Source organism: Primulina huaijiensis, chromosome 2, assembly GCF_012295235.1.
Source record: "Primulina huaijiensis isolate GDHJ02 chromosome 2, ASM1229523v2, whole genome shotgun sequence".
In the NCBI taxonomy this organism is placed as follows: Eukaryota; Viridiplantae; Streptophyta; class Magnoliopsida; order Lamiales; family Gesneriaceae; genus Primulina; species Primulina huaijiensis.
Window position 1 is genome coordinate 3,497,299 of NC_133307.1, and position 19,547 is coordinate 3,516,845.

The window sequence follows — 19,547 nt, forward strand, 5'->3', positions numbered from 1 at the left end:
ACTTTTATGAATATATATATATATATATAATTTCTTTGAACTAATAATTATTTAACATAAATAACATCTTCACTTTGAAATAAATTTATTTACTTATTTAAAAAGTAAATATGTTTAATATATGAAAAAAATCACAATTAATTTAACAAAATCAAAATTTCAATCCCCATGTCTATTCAACATGCATAAATGATTAATCAATACAATTTTAATTTATAAGCATATATAACAATTTAATCAATATAGATAAATAACTAATCAAAATATTATGAAATTTGATAAATTTCACACACCGTTTGATTCAATCGATAAACATCTATGCAAAAATTTGGAGCACACACATAAACAGATATAAACAAACAACGAACGGAAAACAGAAAGAAATACATAGAAATCATAATTTTTTTATCAAATCAATAATGATTCAAGAGTTGAATCATACCTCTGAAATTCGAGGAACCCTCGACTCATCTTTAGAGAGGAGTTAAGCGTCGTCTTTGAATGAAGAAGAGAGATATATGGGTGAGAAAGATATTTTATTTGATTAAAAGTCTACCAAAATCTTTGGGGTGAATAGAAGACAATTTTTGAGTTTTTATAGTTGTACCTAGAGTTTTAAGGTTTGTAAATAAAGAATTATATTAGAATCATTGTAAATCTATGAAAATATTGGATACCAATAGATTTTTATAGATTTTTAAAAAGTTAAGATTGAATACCACTAGATTTTTTAAGACTCTAGAAAAATCTAATTTGAATACCACTAAACTTTTATAGAGTTTATAAAAGTCTATGTTCAATACCTCTATACTTTTAAACTCTACAGAAGTCAATAAAAGTAATTAAATTTCCAAGATTGAATACACCCCTCCTACTGTTAGCGAAAATTCGATATTTTTTTCCTTAAATTTCCTTTGAATATATGTTTAAAAATGATAGTTTGTTTTTACTTAAAGTATATTAATTGAGTTACTTATTATTAAAATACCAATATAAATATATATAGATGCAATAATCTGTCTAATTGAGTCAAAATTGTAAAACCCTCGAGTATTACCCTAACATAATATAATATACTAGCGATTCGTGCTTATACATTTAGAATAATTATTAAAATATAATAATTTTTTATTTTCAAATTAATTATTTCTCTATTTTATTTTATTAAAAGGTGATATAGTTATCTAAAAATTTAAATATATAGATAAAGATATAATTGAATTTGAAAATGGGTTAGTTCTAGGTCTGATCTTACACCTCATGACCTGACAAAATTCATTCGATAGGAAAATCAATGACCGTATCCAACCCAATACATATTTAGCGTAGGGGTGGGCATTCGATCCAACCTAAATCCAAACAGGTAAAAAAGTAATTTATTTAAAATTTTCTTATTTTAATTTATATAGAATATAATAAATTTAATTAAAATAAAATTGTGTAATTTTAGTTATATTTTGGGTGATGATGCTAATATACTGACATTTTAGTATTATTTTTTTGTTTGATTTGTTTTAATTAACTAGAAACAATAAAATTAGTTTAATAAATTATTACATTTTTTTTTAAAAAGCGGGTAACAGTATATATGTGCCACCCCATGCAATCAATGTACCCAAACCTGTCCCAAATAAGATGTATGTATCTTATGAGACGGTCTCACGAATCTTTATCCGTAAGACGGGTCAACTCTACCGATATTCATAATAAGAAGTAATACTCTTAACATAAAAATTAATATTTTTTCATGGATGTTTCAAATAAGAGATCTGTCTCACAAAATAAGACTCGTGAGACCGTCTCACACAAGTTTTTGTCCCCAAATAAGACAGACTAAAAGTATAAACGAATCGAATTGAGCCAACAAAACAAATCCATAAATGTTATGTTTCCATTAAAATATCACAAACACGACAAATATTGAAGAAAAAAAATGCTATATTTAAAAGCATATAAATTGTCCACGATTATAAAAAACCTCATCGACATTATACATACAATTTTTTTTAAATTTTTTTTAATGATATAGATATTAATAAAATATAGTGATCAAGCATTCATGATTGTTAGCCAAATATGCTAATTACAAATGAACTCGTAAAGATAAACAATAACTAAAACAAATGTGTTGTTTACAGTATGATTATTGTGCAAAGGAAACAAAACCAAACCGATGCCTGTAGCGTGTACAATTTTCTTAAAATAAATTCGTCCCCTCCAGTATGTGCTTTGAGGATCGTCTTGGACGTCTGTTTCCCAGGATACAACGGAACAACCAGCAGTGACTTAGCACGAGGCACTACTACGACGAACTGAAAACGTATCTTTACTTTATCACCGAGATTTAACGGAGGCCAAATGGAAAGCTGACAATATGAAATGCAAGAGAGTGCTTGAAAGAGATAAAATTTTCATGCATTTGAAATGAGGAAATGAACCCATTATTTATGAGCCCCAAAATGCACACCAAGAGTCATGCAAGATTAATTAACTCGATTAATCTTCCCATTAACTCAATGTATGCATATAGCCGGCACTAGTTTTTCCCATCCTGGAACATCTTCTAAGAAGTGAAGCAGCCATTCAGCCTCTTCAGCACACTTGTCAAGAGATATAAACTCGGATTCCATCGTGGATCTGGCTATTACAATTTGTTTAGAAGATTTTCACGTAATTGTTGCACCTCCTAAAGTGAATACAAATCCACTTGTAGATTTTGAATCTTTCATATCAGATATCCAATTTGCATCACTGTATCCTTCAATAACAGCAGGATATCTGGTATAGTGCAGCCCATGATCACGAGTGTACCTTAAGTATCTTAACAATCTGATTATAACTTTCCAGTGTTCAACTCCTGGATTACTCGTGAATCTACTCAATTTGCTTACTGCATATGCCATGTCTGGTCTTGTACAACTCATTAAGTACATCAGACTTCCAATGCCTCGAGAGTATTCTAATTGAGACATACTCTCACCTCGATTCTTTGATAGATGCTGACTGATATCTATCGGGGTTCTAGCCAATACAGAGTCATCATTATTGAATTTCTCAAGTATTTTGTCAACATAATTACACAACCAACTACCAGATGAGCTAAGCCAAGGAATCGTTTCTTATTGTAAGATGATGTCAACCCAGATTTCGTCGTTATCTCTATAGCACGATTAATCTCAGCCTTACATCGTGCCCACGATCTATAATGAATCGTCGTATTCTTTTCTCCAAGGACATTGACAACATATCTCTCAAAACAATCTCATGTACCTCTTATAGTCTTTCAAACGGCTCCTCCCTCTCTTCATGTACTATGACTAATGTCTCATTACCACCAACTGTTTCTGTACCTCTATCTTTTACTGTTGTATCCACCACCTCCTATACTCTCTCAGCCCTCTCTAACGACATTTTCCTCTCAAATGACTCTTCCCCCTCTTCATGTATTGTAAAAAATGTCTCATCAACAACAGTTGTATTTGCACCTCTATCTCTCAATGTCGTATCCACATCTTCATCTATTCTCTCAGCCCTTTCAAATGGCCCCCCTTTTCATGTACTCTAAACGACGTCTCGATTTGATAAAAAAAAATTTGTTACCAAATTAAACATATACAATATAGACTGCAACAATATTGGTAAAATATTTTAAGCCAAACATATAGTTAAAAATTATACCAATATTGGAAAAACTTACCACTGACAACAGTCTCCACCGGCAGTCTCCCCATCATATGTTTTAAGATCGATATATCTGTCTGGATGTGTCTCAGTACATCCATGATATGTGAAAATCCATCGGCTTGATCCTTTTGTAGCACCATAAATCTGTCCTCCAAAATTGTGAGACTGACTTCACACATATCTGTACGAAATGGACGAGTTTTATCTGTGGGTGGGGGAAATACACGAGTCTTATCTGTGCCAAATGAAGACAGAGTGGGCTCTATTAGTTTGTGCTAGCGAGTCAATACTCTAGGTCACCGAGAATATGTATGAGACCTATTTGTAGATGGCTGACGAGATGTATGACCTTTGTCTCGAGAGATAGATGGTCGGGGAGACTGTCGATCCTCATCCACATCATTGTGCTCTGAATCAACCAATGGATATTGGCTACACATGACTTTGACACCTTGACTCATCAACTTCGTGGTGCGAATGGTCAGTACATCAGGAGTCGAATCGACAAAATCTCCAAACAAATAGTGCACAGACAACAGCTCTGCCGAAGTCTAAGTAAGCATGCCCATAATAGCCTACATTATTTATTAAATATATTAGCTAATGCAACAGTAAATAAATTGGATTCTTCATACTTACCTCGTCTGGAACACTACTGAATGATTTAATGACATCATCAATCGAAGGGAAACGATTCTTACTCCATTTCTTTGTCATTCAATGACACATCAAAGATATCGGGATATTTGCACCCTCTCTAGGAGTAAAAAATGTTTCACCAACAGATGAAAAACATTCATATTCAAAATCTAGAAGAAAAAAACACCTCACACAAGTATGTTAGTATGATTTCAGCCTTATAAGTAATTTTTTAAAAAAACATACAATATTTATATATCTGCAAATGATGAATAAAGCCATTAATATAGAAGCTACAAAATTCACTAAAGTCTGGATCATTCTTACATCGTTCGGCTAAATTTTCATAACTTTTAAACTTACTAAGTCATCAACTAATCTAATCCATTCCAGGTCCAATATATCATACTTGCTTTTATGTTGAGGACCCAATATAGTTGCCACAAAATAAAGGTTGACCAGTTTCAACATTCACTTCTTCACCTTCACCATTTTCGTATTCATCAATTTTAGCCTTCAAATCACCCAAACATTGGTTTTTTCTCCCACTAAAATGCTTAAGCCTAAATCCATATTCCTCATATATGGTGTGATAAATTTTAGAGCAATTGAGGCCAGTGAGCAAATAATAATCCAACAATGAAAAACGTCTAGGTTTCTTGCGATACACCATCCAAAGTTTATCATTCCCACTATCATAGGCATGTATAATTGATATTAAAAAACTGGGTCGTGTGTTCATTCTGAGTCTAGTACGACTTTTACTAAAACTAATCTTAAAAACATAAGTATGATTTCAAAAATGTTTCATTTGTTTGCAATATCTGGTAGAGTGTTTATGAATCTAAAACATGAAAATATTCATGAAATCTCGACTCAGATTCATTAAATTTCGTCCCCACACACAATCATAGAAAATTTTGTTTCTCTGGGTCGGGTTTTGATATTTGGGACGTGTTCTTTGAACGCAAACCAGATTCGTCAAAACACGACCCAACATACTAGGGATTTCGTGGGTTTTGATAATCTAGGAGTAGAGTTTTATAACACGATCCAATTTCAAAATAAATAAATCTATTGTAATAAGAACAACAAATTGAAATGTTTGAGGTTGATCAATACATTACCCTTATTGTCTTATCTTCCAAATCAATCTCGAAAAATTTCCTCTTCATTATTCTCAAAGTAATTAGTTCACACTGGACTCGGAAATGGTGTTTCGTCGAGGTGAAGAACATACCACATATGATGTTTATTTTGGAATACAATATATTTTAAGAATGGTAAGAAACTGAAAAGACTGAAGAATGACCTAAGAAAATAACTGTTGGTTCATATTTGTAAATTTGTTAATGTTATGAATAAATTAAAATTCTGTTTTAATTGTCTCTAATTATATTATTATGATTAAAATGAGTTTTAATAGTGGGCAAAATTATAAAAATCACACGCTCTTTTTTTTTTTTTTTTTTTTGAATTAATATTTATGGAGTCCTCCCCTAAACATTTCAGTCTTTCTCCCATGGAGACCCAAAAATCAACTCGGCAAAGTGCAAATCCATGGACAAATCTCCCGCAAGAAATCATCACAGAAGTCTTTTTGAGGTTTCCGGTGAAATCCCTTCTCAGATTCAGGTGCGTTTCGAAATCTTGGCATTCCGTCATTTCCAGCCCCCAATTCAGAAAGACCCATCTCGAAATTTCAACTAAAAACAACATATATTCCCATAAAAATCTCATCTTTGGCTCAGGTCCCCCTCCCACAGTTTTCTACACTTGTTCACTGTACCCTAAGGTAGATGAAGATCACTATATGGATACCGTGTCGTTTGATTATCCTTTGAGTGACCCGGATGATGAGATTCGGATTGTCGGTTCTTGTAATGGGTTGATTTGTGTAGCTTTAGACCCATCTAATGTCATTCTTTGGAATCCAGCTACCAGAAAATATAGGGAGTTGCCTGTTTCTGGTGTTACTATGTTTAGCAGGAGCTATGGGTTTGGTTATGATGTCTTTAATGATGATTACAAAGTGAGTTGTATCGATCATAATCCAGCAGCAGATCCAGCTCAGGTTCATATTTATAGTTTGGGAAATGATTTGTGGACGTCTATGGATTGGTCCCATGGTAAAGTATATGATGATCCAGGTGTATTTTTTCATGGAGCTGTACATTGGAAAGTTTACTACGATGATTTTAGGGGTGACTGGGATGTAATCGCTCAAAATTTGACTACGGAGACTTGTTCAAATGTTGCACTTCCTGTACCTAGAATTGGCTCCGGAGTTGAGGTCAAGTTGGGAGTTTCTCGGGGGCTTCTATGTGCATTCCATGACCGTGGTTCTTACATGGATATTTGGGTGTTGAAAGAGTATGGTGTTCAAGGATCTTGGATCATAATGGTTTCCTTCTCCTACTCTTTCCTAACGAGGCATCCTCGTCATATTAGGCCGAAAATTCTCTTTGTTTCGGAGAATGGAGGTATCTTGGTGCAACTTGGTTCCAACTTGATAATGTATAAGCATCATCAGTGTCTTGAGACTTATCCCTTAATCGACAATATCGAAGTTGAAGCTACAACCTACATCGAGAGCTTTATTTCCCCTGATTTTGACCATATGTGGAGCTGAACATCAGGTTAAAGGAATAATGATGGTTTGTACTAACGATAGATCATTGATCCCTTTGAAGAAATTTTTGTTCATTGTGCTTATGGTGGAGCTTTATCAAAATTTAGATGACATTGTTACTTTGTATATCAAAGCCAATCGAGCCTTTGGTTGTAGGCTACGAGTGTTCAAATTTTGAATAAAACCGAAAAACCGAAAATCCAAACCGAACCGAAAGACGAATTTTGTAATTCGGATATAAATGTTAAAACCGAAGTTTATTTGATTCGGTTTCGGATTATATATGTCAAAACCGAAAAAACCGAAGTTTCATTAAATTAATAATTTTTTTTATATTTTTATTTATATTATATATTTTGATATCATATTTAGTGAATGAAAAACCATTTTAAACAATTTTTAGTTGACTGTTGTTTGTTTAATTAATTTAGACTTTATATTTAAATATTTTACTAAGAAAACATGTATAAAGTTAACATATTATATTTTACAATATATTTATATTATTAATTTAAATAATTATACCAAAACCGAATTAACCGACAGAAATAACATAACCGTTTTGGTAGAAAACTGAACCGAACCGAAGAAAAATGGTTCGGTTATCAAATTATATATTTTTTAAACCGAAAAAATAGAAATAAAAAATCGAAAACCGAACCGAACTGAACCGATCAATGAACATTCCTAGTTGCATATGTCTGTCTGAAATTGGTGAAATCTTGGTTATTGATCAATCCTTCTGTAGGATCAAATTTCCCAGAAAATTTGTGTCGAAATGGTACTCTCTTGTTTATACATGATTTTTGTTATTTTCAAATTAATAAATCAATANGAAAGATTTAAAAAAATGTTATTTTAGAAAATAATAATAATAAAAATTTCCAATTAGTTCGTCTGAAAGACAGTAGGATTAAATCCCTGGTGATTATTTTACTGTGTTTATATTCATTTAATTTTTTTACAAAATAATAAAATCTAAATATCGAAAAAGAAAATTACAAGAAAAGAAGATTTCAAGGGGACAAGGATTAATACTTCGACTCCCCCACACCCAAAAAAGGACTCGGCGGATACGAGTATCTCTCTGCGTGAGGTTTTTCTTTTAAGGTGCAGCGGGTCATTGTTTCACGGGTTCTGCATCGATTGACGCTGAGGTACGTTAGTTTTTTGTGGTTTTGTTGTGTGTGTAATGGCTGAAATCTTGGGTAGATCCCCCACTTCGGCTGAACGGGAGGTGGTGGTGATTAGTGATGAGCTAGTGGGTAAGGGACTTCGGCTTATGCCTTTAGGTTTTGTGGGTAAACTCTTAACTGATAAATTATTGAGCAAACCTGCGTTTACGAATACAATCAAGAAGCTCTTGGGTTTGAATCAGGGGCTGGAGATTAAGTTCCTGCCCGACAATGAGTTCCTTTTTATATTCCACGAAGAAGGGGGAATTCATCGTTTCTTGTCTATGGAGCCATGGATTTTCAGTGGGGCGCTGTTGGCTTTGAATAGGTTTACGAGGTTTACAATTGGTGCAGTGGGCTCGTTCCAGACAACCCATCTTTGGGTTCGTGCGTTCGACGTTCCGCCGGAGGGTATGATTAATGACATTGGGACTCTTATTGGTAATGCGGTGGGACAGATAGTCAGCGTGGAGGCTGATGACAGGGGGCGATGTCTAGGACCTTTTATGAGGATCCGTGTGTTAATGGATATTTCTAAACCGCTTCGGAGCGTGGTCAGCGTGCCGGTGGGTTCTGAAGGTGCGTCGGTGTCTGTGGCCCTGCGTTATGAGCGTCTTCCGAATTATTGCTATAACTGTGGTTTGATTGGTCATGTAGCCAGGAAATGTGAGACTGCTAAGTTTGATCCGAACCAGGACGATTTTGACTATCCATATGGGCCTTGGCTTAGAGCAGAGATAGAAGTGTCTCCTATGCCGTCATCCAGCAGGTCTTCTCGGCGAAGTTCAAGCCCTCGGACGAATCTCCCACAAGAACTCATCACAGAAGTCCTATTGAGGTTGCCTGTGAAATCCCTTCTCAAATTCATGTGCGTGTCCAAATCTTGGCTTTCCACAATCTCTAGCACTCAATTCAGAGAGACCCATCTCAAGATTTCATCTGAAAATAACATGCATTCCCATAAACATCTCATCTTTGGCTCAGGTGCCCTTCCCAGAGTTTTCTACACCTGTTCGCTTTACTCTAAGGTAGATGAAGATCATTTTGTGGATACTATGTCGTTTGATTATCCTTTGAGTGAACTGGCTGACAAGATTCAGATCATGGGTTCTTGTAATGGGTTGATTTGTGTGGTTTTGTACCCATCTAATGTTGTTATTCTTTGGAATCCAGCTACCGGAAAATATAGGGAGTTGCCTTTTTTTGATGGTAATATGTTTTCCAGGAGGTATGGGTTTGGTTATGATGTGTTTAATGATGATTACAAAGTCAGTTGTATTGATCTCAATCCAGCAGCATACCGAGCTCAAGTTCATACCTATAGTTTGAGAAATGATTCATGGACGAGTACGGATTGGTCCCATGGTAAGGTATTTCGTGATCCAGGTGTATATGTTCATGGGGCTATCCATTGGAAAGTGTATTGCAATGGTGATTCTAGGGGTAACTGGGCTGTAGTTGCTCAAAATTTGACAACAGAGACATGTTCGAATGTTGCACTTCCTGTGCCTATAATTAGCTGCGGGGTTGAAGTCACGTTGGGAGTTTCTCGGGGGCTTTTATGTGCAATCCATGATCGCGGTTCTCACATTGATATTTGGGTGTTGAAAGAGTATGGTGTTGAAGAATCTTGGAACATAATGGTTTCCTTCCCCTACTTTTTCCCAAAGAGTCATCTTCATCCTGTTAGGCCAAAACTTCTCTGTGTTTCGGAGGATGGAGGAGTCTTTCTGCATTCTGGTTCGAAGTTGATAATGTATAAGTCATCTCAGAATCACGAGATTTATCCCTTAACTGACAATATTGTAGTTGAAGCTACAACCTACGGTGACAGCTTTGTTTGCCCTGATTCTGTTCATATGTGGAGCTGATCGGGCATCCGGTTAAAGGAGAAATGATGGTAAGCACCAATAATAAATTAATAATCCTTTTAAAGAATCTTTTTGTTTTTTGTGCTTGTGGAGCTTTATCAACATTTAGTAATATTCCCTATTGTTAGAGTAGGTGTCCGTCGAGCCAAGTGTTGGTCGAGAGTTCACATTGAAACTCTATGTATAAACAATCTTTATTTTAATAATATTTGAAATTATTGTTTTGGCATATCTTTATCTGTATACTCGTGCTTGTTGCATAGATAAAATTCTTGAATATGCAAATAGTATAAAGAATATGAGATGCTCATATGATCAGTATCATGAAACTCATATTTGGAATATTATATATTTTAAACAGTTCCTAGTCGATTCAGTCGCCGGTAAGAACGATAAAGACCGCTCGAGTTTGAGAGTAGTATCTGCGATGTGAGTACCATGTTTCATTGGTAGGGGACATTGTGATGCCCAAGCATGCAGATAGGTGCTCCTTGTAGAGTGCACTGAACAACCCTCCAATCTCCATAAAAGACTTTCGAAGTGGTTCTCACTTATCGAGTAGAAACGTCCTAGTTTATGGTTGTATACCATTAGTCCTTATGACCAGGGACAACATTGTGACTCTATATGTTAACATTGCACTTTGACTTGTTTACGGACTCATATGGGGTCATCAGGTGACAAGGTTGGGTGTTTTGTCGAAACATATAGGAGTCGATGCATTGTAGTCTGTGATTCACCGCTTATCTTCGGGTATGGATATCCTATGTGACCTCATGTGTATGTAGTTTGAAATCTCTGATCAGAGTATAGGTGGTACTTAAGAAAGGGGTTTCTTAGATTACACCAACGATGCAACTACGACATGACACATAGTATCGATTCTTTGGCAACTCTCGATATTCCAATAGTTGTCGAATCGGTCGGAATATATGAGATGAAGGGACCGTACTGTACACTAACCATAATGGAATGGTTCTTGTAGGCACTATCATTTGATACCTAGGGAATCATGTAAGCGATGCTGCTAAGCGTTTAACATGATTGGTTGGATACTATCAGACTTGAGTTCTGACGTTCTTATTATCAAGGAATTGATAAGTAAGAATGGAGCAACTGAGTTATGCTCATATAAGGACATGTTTAGTCTTAAATCACATAGAGATGTGAACCAACTGCTAGTTGTATCAATGAACCATTGAGGGCCACACAAGTACTAGCTTTCTAGATCCAGTTAAGAAGGAAATTAGTTCAATGTGTTGAACGGCTTATAAAGGAGTTTATAAGCACAAGAAAAATTAGAAGTATGACTTTTATAAGGGGAATGTAACTTTTAATTTGTGAAAGAGTTCTTAAATTAAAAGGTTGGCCAAATAAATAGTGTATTTGAAAATTATGATTTTCATAACATTGTTATGAACTTAATTAAATTAATTCAAGTGTTGAATTAATTAAACACTAGTGGACCTAGTAGAGTCCAAATAATTAAATTAATTCAAGTGTTGAATTAATTAAATAACATTGGGTCTTGTAGAGCCCAAATGGAAATAATTATTCAACTAGTGAGCTTGAATAAATTCAAGTAAGATTTTATTTATCTCAAATGTGTTTGAGATATTAAAATAGTCCATGAGCTTTGTACATGTTAGAAACCCAAATAACATGCTAGGGAGGTGAAAGATTGAGAGTCAACTTTTGAATTAAAAGCTTGCATGCCTTTTGATTATACAACACATTTTGTAAGAACCAAGAAAAAGCTTCCCCTTCTTCCCTCTCCTCATGGCAGAAACCTTCCCCCCATTTTCCTTCAATTTTTGCTTCTTCATTTGATGAATTAAAAGCAAACTTCTCAATGAAAATGCCTTGCATTTCCTAGTGCAAGTGTAAGGAGGTTCTAGTTTGTTGGTGATGTGCTTGATTTTGAGCAAAGAGTGCTCAAGAGAAGCTTGTAGATTGTCTACCCATTGAAGAGTTAAGCTGTTTAACAACTTAGTTGGAGCCATCATCAATTATTGTGATTGATAGGTAAAACACTAAAACACCTTATGTATGTGTTTTTATTTGTATTTGTTACGCACTAATGAGGAGTGCTTGGTTTCGTTGCGCATTCCAGGCGCCCATAATCGATCCCCTTTCACCTATATCATGCCATTTAAATTTTGATCTCGCCGAGCTTGCATGTGTTCTTCGTCGGATCTTTAACTAAGGTCGTGTGGTACTCATATATAGCTTATCATCAATGTGTTTTCTCAGTAGAAGGGAGTAATGTGATATGGTTTGATAGTGGAAATGGTTTCTTCTGATTCTTGCACCAAATCCGACCGAGTGAATGGATCGAGATTATGTCGAGTGCTTGGTTGCAGTTGTATGTCTGGTTGATCGAACCACCCGAATTCGTGTCGTATTTAAAGGTTAACAGAAACCAAACCGAACCGTTTGTTTGGATTAGTTTTTAGTCAACTAAGTATGGTTAGCAAGTAAATTCTACATGAAAGACATAGGTGAAACATCCTATGTATTGAGAACAAATCTATAGAGATAGATCAAAGAGGATGTTGGGGCTCTCCCAAGCCACTTATATCGATATCATTCAAAAAGATTCTCTGTGGAGAGACCAAGAGAGGATAATTGCCAATGTACCACTGTGTCACTCTATCTAAAGCAATGTGCCTTAAAACTGATGAAGAGATAGAGATGATGACACACATTCCATATGCGTCAGCCATTGGTAGTATAATGTATGGTATAATATCAATACGTCCTGATGTTGCTTCAGCTTTGTGTGTTATAAGCAGATATCGGGCGAACCCTGGTCAAATGCATTGAAAGGTTGTGAAAGATATTCTTAAGTACCTAAGGAGAACTAAGAACTTGTTCATGGTCTATGGGGTGTAGAATTAGAATTGGAAGACTACACTGTTTCTAGCTTCCAAAGTGACATAGATGATTCGAAATCGACCTCTGGTTTTGTATTCATGCTCAATGGTGCGGCTATCTCTTGGAAGAGTTCCAAGCAAGACACCATTGCGGATTTCAACACTGAAGCTGAATACATTGTTGAATCTACTGCATCCAAAGAGACAATTTGGATGAAGAATTTCGTCCAAGAGTTGGGCGTTATTCCCAATGGAGTTGATCAAGTCCCGTGTACGGCGACAAAACTGGTGTCATTGCACAAGCAAAGGAACCAAGGTCTCATCAGCAATCCAAACATATACGGAGAAAATTTCACATCATCCGGGAGATTGTGGGAAGAGGAGATATTTTCAGTCGAGAAAGCCGTTTCTGCAGATGACGTTGCTGATCCACTTGCAAAGCCCTTGTCAGGACCATTGTTTGAGAAGCATAGCGAAATAATGAGATTAAAGTTTATGAGTAGTTGGCTATAAGGAAAATGAGATATTGTTAGAGTAAATGTCCTGTAAGCCAACGGTTGGCTAATGAATTTATTGACTCAGTTGTAATAAACAGTCTTTATTTTAATATAATTTATATTTCATGGTTTCGTTTTACTTTATCTGTATACACATGTAATCAACATAGATAAAGATTTTGATTATATTTTAATACAAAATAATCGTAATTCGTTTGTATGGATTAGTTTTTAGTCAATCACGATTTAAATTGATTTTTTAAAAAAAGTGGCTAGGTTCAAAGTTTTTTATGTATAATTTGATTTTTAATATATATCATATTATTAATACTTTAAGTTAATAAACTATTTTATAATTTAATTCAATAAAATAAATAGTTAGTATAATAACAGTTTTTTTTAGTTAGTTATAAGTAACTCCTTGGTGTTTATTTTAAATCTTATATTCTAATATGTGTAGTAAAAAATAAATATTATCTACGAACATTTCTCCCAAAAAAATTATTATTGGATTCAAAATTAAAAATAGATTTAACTTTAAGTAGTAGCTAATGAATAACAGAAGATTTGAAGTAGTCATAGAACACACAGGAATGAGAAAAAAACATAGATGAAGTTGAAACAGTTGAGTAACACGGTGTTTGATCTGGTTGAAATTTTTAGTAAAATCAAGAATTCATTTGGCCTCCTCTTGGAATCCATCTAGTATGATCAGGCCGTGCCTGTCCGGCCTCGTCGGTGTGCAACTCTCTGGGTGGTTCCATCTCCCGAATGCCGCTGCGGCGCCACTCGAGCCCCACCACTATTCTGGTTCTGTCTCGGCTGTTCCGATGTAGTTTCTGCACGTTTTGACGGATAAAGTATCCGAACTTGAAGCGCATCATTTCCCTGGCTTTGCTGTTCCTCTTGTATTCGCCTCAGAGAGTCCTCCGCTTCCACATTGCAACTTTGCATTGTTAATCTCTGAAGTGTTGGTATGTCCCCCACGCTGGATGGAACCTCCTTCAGTTTGTAGCACCATCGAATAATCAGCCTCTCGAGGCAGGGAAAATGGTCGCTTTCGACCCTCCATTCACTCAGGTTTGTACTCTCAATCTCCAAGTATCTTAGTACAAGAAACTCCCCTTCGACTGGTTCCCACTCCTCACCCACGAACGAGTCTTTCATCAGTTTGAGAACTTCAAGATTCGGCAAGGAACCGACCATCGACATCTTCTCCCATGGGATTCCAGAGCGCGTTAAAGTGAGCTTCCTAAGCCTCTGGGGGAAGGTAAGATTTGTAGCCAAAGGTTTGCTATCCACCCTTGCGGAGCCAGCGTGGAACCGGAAATTGAACTCCTCTAGTTCTTGCAGGTAGACAAGATTGTCAAGGCCAAACTTTGCCCACTGTTTAGGTTCAATGCCATTGTATTGGAACCTCAGTTTCTTTAGATTCGGAAAGCCTTCGACCACCTCCTTGGTGAATTTGAAATTCATTACATTAGAAAGGGTTTGCAAGTTTTCAAGAACAGGATAAGTTCCTCCGATTCCATCGCGATAGGGAAAGCATAAGAAAGTATTCCTCATCAGGACAAGATGCCTTAGTTGTGGCATTTTCCAAATTTCCAGTGGCAGAATTACTCTACACATATAGTCGGTGGGAAGACTGCCCCGCTTGATGATCAAAGTTTGGAGATTTTGGAGCTTGGAGATGGATGGAGAAATCACGCATTCACCGCTGTGGTTATAGGTAAAAGCAAGGTACCTCAAGTTAACTAGTTTGAAGATTTTATCCGGGAAAAACTTGGAATCTACGAGTAGTTCATCCACCACCCTGAGAGACTTAAACTGCGAAGCAAACGATGATAGTTGATTGGTTTCTGAGGCAAAATATAGAAGAGAATGAATGGATGAGTTGCGAATATTGGTTTTCAGGAAGTGCCAATCGTAAGTATAAATACCCAGGCGGTGTTGGCCCTCAACCAGTTTCGAAAAAGTGCTTCTATCTTCCTCGATGAAATGCTGAAGAAACCTTTCTTCTCGACCTTTCCTTATACTTAGGTCCCTTAACACATCATGGATCTTGCAAAATCTGATTCTGCCATTAGATCTCTTATTCATGATCAAAACGAGGCTTCTCTCGACAAGATCCTCCAGGTACTCCTCCGCCAACTCTTCCAAGCTTTTGGGCTCTACTGGTTCTAGAAAACCATCAGCAACCCATAATTTAATCAGTTTTTTGACAGGAATCTCGTAATCCTCAGGAAAAACTCCCATGTACAGAAAACACGACTTCAACTGATGAGACAAGTTACTATAACTCAAAGAAAAGATTCCCGAGTATCGATCATCATCATTTACGGTGGATGCTACATTGACATTTTCTGCGATGTTCTCCCAATACTCTCTCGTCTTGTTAGCTTTCAGCAGTCCAGCCATCACGATAACTGCAAGCGGGAGTCCTTTGCAGTTTCTTGCAATAGATTTACCAATTTCTTCCATATGGCCAGGAGGACGCTCGTCTGCAAAAGCCTTTCTACAAAACAGAGCCCAACTTTGATCCTCGTCCAAGAGTCGCATCCGATGAAGGTGGCTGTCAGAATCGATGTTCAAGGCCACCTCCGACAACCTCGTCGTAATAATCACACGACTGCCGTTACAGTCGTCGGGGAATGCCCTTCGGACTTTATCCCAAACTTCTGCGTGCCACATATCATCCATCACGATAAGATATCTCCTACCCTTCAAACTTTTGTACACAAGTTCAATGAAAAACTCAGCATTCGACCCTTCAACAGAAAGGATCTTTCCGAGAATATGTTGCACGTTATACTCTTGGGATACCGTCACCCAATGACGAGTATCGAAGTAGTCAACGATCATATGATCTTCGTAAACACTTTTAGCGAGAGTTGTCTTGCCAATACCTCCCATCCCGGTAATCGGGATGATCCGGAGATTCTGCTCATCTCCCATGACTCGATCCTTTATTAGAGTCAAGTCTTCATCCACTCCCACCATGGATTCTTTGCCAACCGATGCACGAGTAGAAGTTTCGACAGTACTACTGTCAGGCAAATGATCTTCTTTCTCTGGAATTTCCTTCATTTTAGTCGCCTCTGCCACGATGGCATCAACTTCATTGATGCAACGTTGGAGTGCATCAAATTGCTCTTCGTCTCGAGCTGCGTCTTTCTTTGAGATGTGGGATTGGATTATGTCTTTCGCTTGATACACAACATCCCGGATTCGAACATCCCAGTCGCTAATGGTTTGGCCACTGTTTCTTTGAAGAAAATCTTGCAAGAAAACGAGGTTGTCATGGAGAGATGCCATCTTTTTTCTGGAACAGAGAAGGAAATAGGATTGAAGATTGGGTAAGATCTGGTTTATGAGTTGGGTAAGAGAAGCTAGAGCTGCAGTTGTCATAACTAAAGAACTTGAAGAAACAAGAAGATGATTGAATCAGGTAGAGCGGTGTGGAACTTATATATTAGTGAAGTCACCTTTTTAATTTTATTTTCTAATAATAATAATTATTATTATTATATTATTATCTAAAACTTGTCTCTATATATTCTTTTCTGCAAGAGTTGGTGAAGTTAAAATTATGTTTCTAGAAGTAATTTATTTATATTTTTTACTAGTCACGTTCTTGTTCGCGCACTGTGTGTATGTGAGCTGTGAAAATATACCGAAATATCGAAATATCGTATCGAAAAAATACCGAAATTACCGAAAAAATCAATATACCGAAAATTTCGGTACGGTATCAAATTTTCGGTATCGATATCGGTAAGTAAATATTTTTTTTTCGGCATTTCGGTATATATCGAAATACCGAAAATAAATTTTTTTTTTTTTATAATTTAAGTTCGGTATACCGACAAAATTTTCGGTGTCGTTACGGTATCCGCTATGAACTTTTTCATATCGAAAATTCGGTATACCGAAGAATTTCTGGTATCGGTATCGGTATGGAATTTTTCCATACCGATATTTACGGTACGGTATACGATACTGTAGTTTGGTACGGTATACCGTACCCACCCCTATGTATGTCCAGTCGATTTTTTTAGAAGTACTCTCGTTAAAATAAATGAAATTAAAATCGAAAATATTTAAAATTTTCTGATTTTTCATAAGTTTTTAAGAATTTTTTTAAATATGAATGTAACTTTTCATGAAAAAAAAAAAAAGAGAAATAGGAGGCTGAAAAACGAAAGAGTAGTATTTTGGGATTCAAAAAAATTATACCAAAATACTAAATTATTTCTAATATGGCCCAAATATTATGTATACCATAAGGTTATGTTTGGTAGTCATGATAAGGATATGATTATTAAATAATCATTCTTTATCTCGCGTTTGGTTCTTTTTTATTTAGTCTGTAGGCCTTTGATTATGATTGAAAGCCCGCACTATTCATGTTATTTGTGTGATTAAATATCCCTCCTCAAAGGTGTGATAATGTATAATTCTTGAATATTGATCATGATAAAATTATATATTGACCATAATACCCTTGAATTGTTTTCTTCAATATAATATGAAAATTAAAATCATTAAAAATTTAATAATTAATATAATATTTAAAATTTTATTATATTTTTTTATAAATTAATTTCATATATTTTTATTATTTTCAATCGTTTAAAAAAAAATAAATTGTTTTGCAAATCTATCTTAAATTAGAATTTTTATAAATTTGTACGGTTGTTAATTAATTCTTTTATGAATATAAATATTTATTAAATTTTAATTTATTTTATTTAATGATTTAAATTAATTTTAATAAATGTAAATTATAATTATAAATATTTAATTATCTATCCAATTATTTTAATAATATATATTTAATTAGCACTTGGGGCATTTTAGTCATTACAATAAAATTTGCAAAATTAACCCATCATTTTAAAATCATACCAAACACCATGTTATTTATCTCACCATACTATTAATCAATATATCTCATTTTTTAATCACTCTAATTATTAATCATTTACTTATCCTATCACACATACCAAACGGAGCCGGTATGTTTGGTATGGGTGATAAGCAAAGGATAGATTGATAAACCCATGTTTGTCTCATTTTTTATGGACCTAATTAATCAAGAAGCCCATGATGAAAAAAACCTATTTGGGTGAAAAGACATCACATTGTTTTGGGAGGATTGCCAATCTAATCCCTAAAATATAACATAAATTACTAATTTAGCCCCGAAAGTATCTACAAGCGAGATCTAGAATTTTAAGAATAGTGTTTTCTCTGGTACTTGGGTTTTAATTTATTTTGCATTTATTTTTTGTATATTTTGAAATTAAAATTAATGTTTTCTCGGACACTTGGGCTTTAAAGTCGGGTTTTGAAATTGGCTCAATATTAAAAATGAGATAAAATGCAAAATCATATTAAGTTTTATTAAAAAAATAAATTGTCAGATAAATACATAATCTATAATTTAAAATTTTATAAAATATTTTTTTATTAACAGCTGAACACACGGTTTTGAAAACACTGCTACAAATATCATTTTATATACCAAATTGTCATAAATGCTAATTTAGGGTATTTTTGTGTCAACAACCTAAAATGTAAAATTTATCATACTCATTAAAATCTTATTAAACAAAACATGTCTTATCACAACATATTATATATCATTACTTTGAATTTTGTCATCAATCCAATTATAAAAAAAAATGGAAGGCCACTGGAAGCAACTAGATATAAAATAATGGGTGGGAGAACGAGTGTCTATCGTAAGACACTCTTATGGATTTTTATTTGTGGGATGAATTAATTTTGCTCATATTTATAATAAAAAGTCATATTATTGGCATAAAAAATAATATATTTTCATTGGTGACTCAAATAGAATATTTGTCTCTCAAATTGACCCGTGACACTGTCTCACATGAGTTTTTGTGGGGAAAAAATGTAACTATGATAATAACTTTTTTTTTCATTCATAATAATTTGTACTAATAAAATTATTGTCATCAAAATGTGTATAATGTAAACTGATGTTCAAAAGTTGAGCAGATCTTCCAAAATAGATATATATAGGATTATTGTATTATGTAATTTATTTTATTGGTTGAATGATCAATATATTTATCCGTATAATATATCATATTTTAATGAATTATTTAATTCCTCAAAGCAAGTGCCTAATATAAAAATAA

General features: G+C 34.8%; 3 protein-coding genes across 5 annotated transcripts; 2 read left to right on the forward strand and 1 right to left on the reverse strand.

Annotated features, from left to right (window-relative positions):
• Positions 1-5,811: 5,811 nt before the first annotated feature.
• Positions 5,812-7,125, forward strand: LOC140958963 (F-box/kelch-repeat protein At3g23880-like). 2 transcript variants are annotated; one of them, XM_073416625.1, is made up of 2 exons: positions 5,828-5,958; positions 6,075-7,125. In XM_073416625.1, the coding sequence occupies exon 2, from the start codon at positions 6,137-6,139 to the stop codon at positions 6,953-6,955; it is 819 nt and encodes a 272-aa protein (XP_073272726.1). In that variant the 5' UTR covers positions 5,828-5,958; positions 6,075-6,136; the 3' UTR covers positions 6,956-7,125. The 2 variants fall into 2 exon arrangements, with proteins under 2 accessions (XP_073272719.1, XP_073272726.1); XM_073416618.1 differs by having other exon boundaries at positions 5,812-7,124.
• Positions 7,126-7,940: 815 nt separating this feature from the next.
• On the forward strand, positions 7,941-14,078 carry LOC140964522 (F-box/kelch-repeat protein At3g23880-like). 2 transcript variants are annotated; one of them, XR_012172907.1, is made up of 3 exons: positions 7,941-10,030; positions 12,255-12,370; positions 13,957-14,078. XR_012172907.1 is itself a non-coding variant. In XM_073424376.1 (2 exons), the coding sequence occupies exon 1, from the start codon at positions 8,148-8,150 to the stop codon at positions 9,999-10,001; it is 1,854 nt and encodes a 617-aa protein (XP_073280477.1). In that variant the 5' UTR covers positions 7,941-8,147; the 3' UTR covers positions 10,002-10,030; positions 12,255-12,428. The 2 variants fall into 2 exon arrangements, 1 of the variants encoding a protein (XP_073280477.1); XM_073424376.1 differs by lacking the exon at positions 13,957-14,078 and having other exon boundaries at positions 12,255-12,428.
• Positions 13,931-16,854, reverse strand: LOC140964517 (putative late blight resistance protein homolog R1A-3). The gene has a single exon (XM_073424362.1). The coding sequence runs from the start codon at positions 16,780-16,782 to the stop codon at positions 14,086-14,088; it is 2,697 nt and encodes an 898-aa protein (XP_073280463.1). The 5' UTR covers positions 16,783-16,854; the 3' UTR covers positions 13,931-14,085.
• Positions 16,855-19,547: the final 2,693 nt, after the last annotated feature.

Bases quoted from the DNA above. Each gene is read 5' to 3' on its own strand.
- LOC140958963 (XM_073416618.1), top strand. From the start codon at position 5,846: ATGGAGACCCAAAAATCAACTCGGCAAAGTGCAAATCCATGGACAAAT.
- LOC140964517 (XM_073424362.1), bottom strand. From the start codon at position 16,782: ATGACAACTGCAGCTCTAGCTTCTCTTACCCAACTCATAAACCAGATC.
- LOC140964522 (XM_073424376.1), top strand. From the start codon at position 8,148: ATGGCTGAAATCTTGGGTAGATCCCCCACTTCGGCTGAACGGGAGGTG.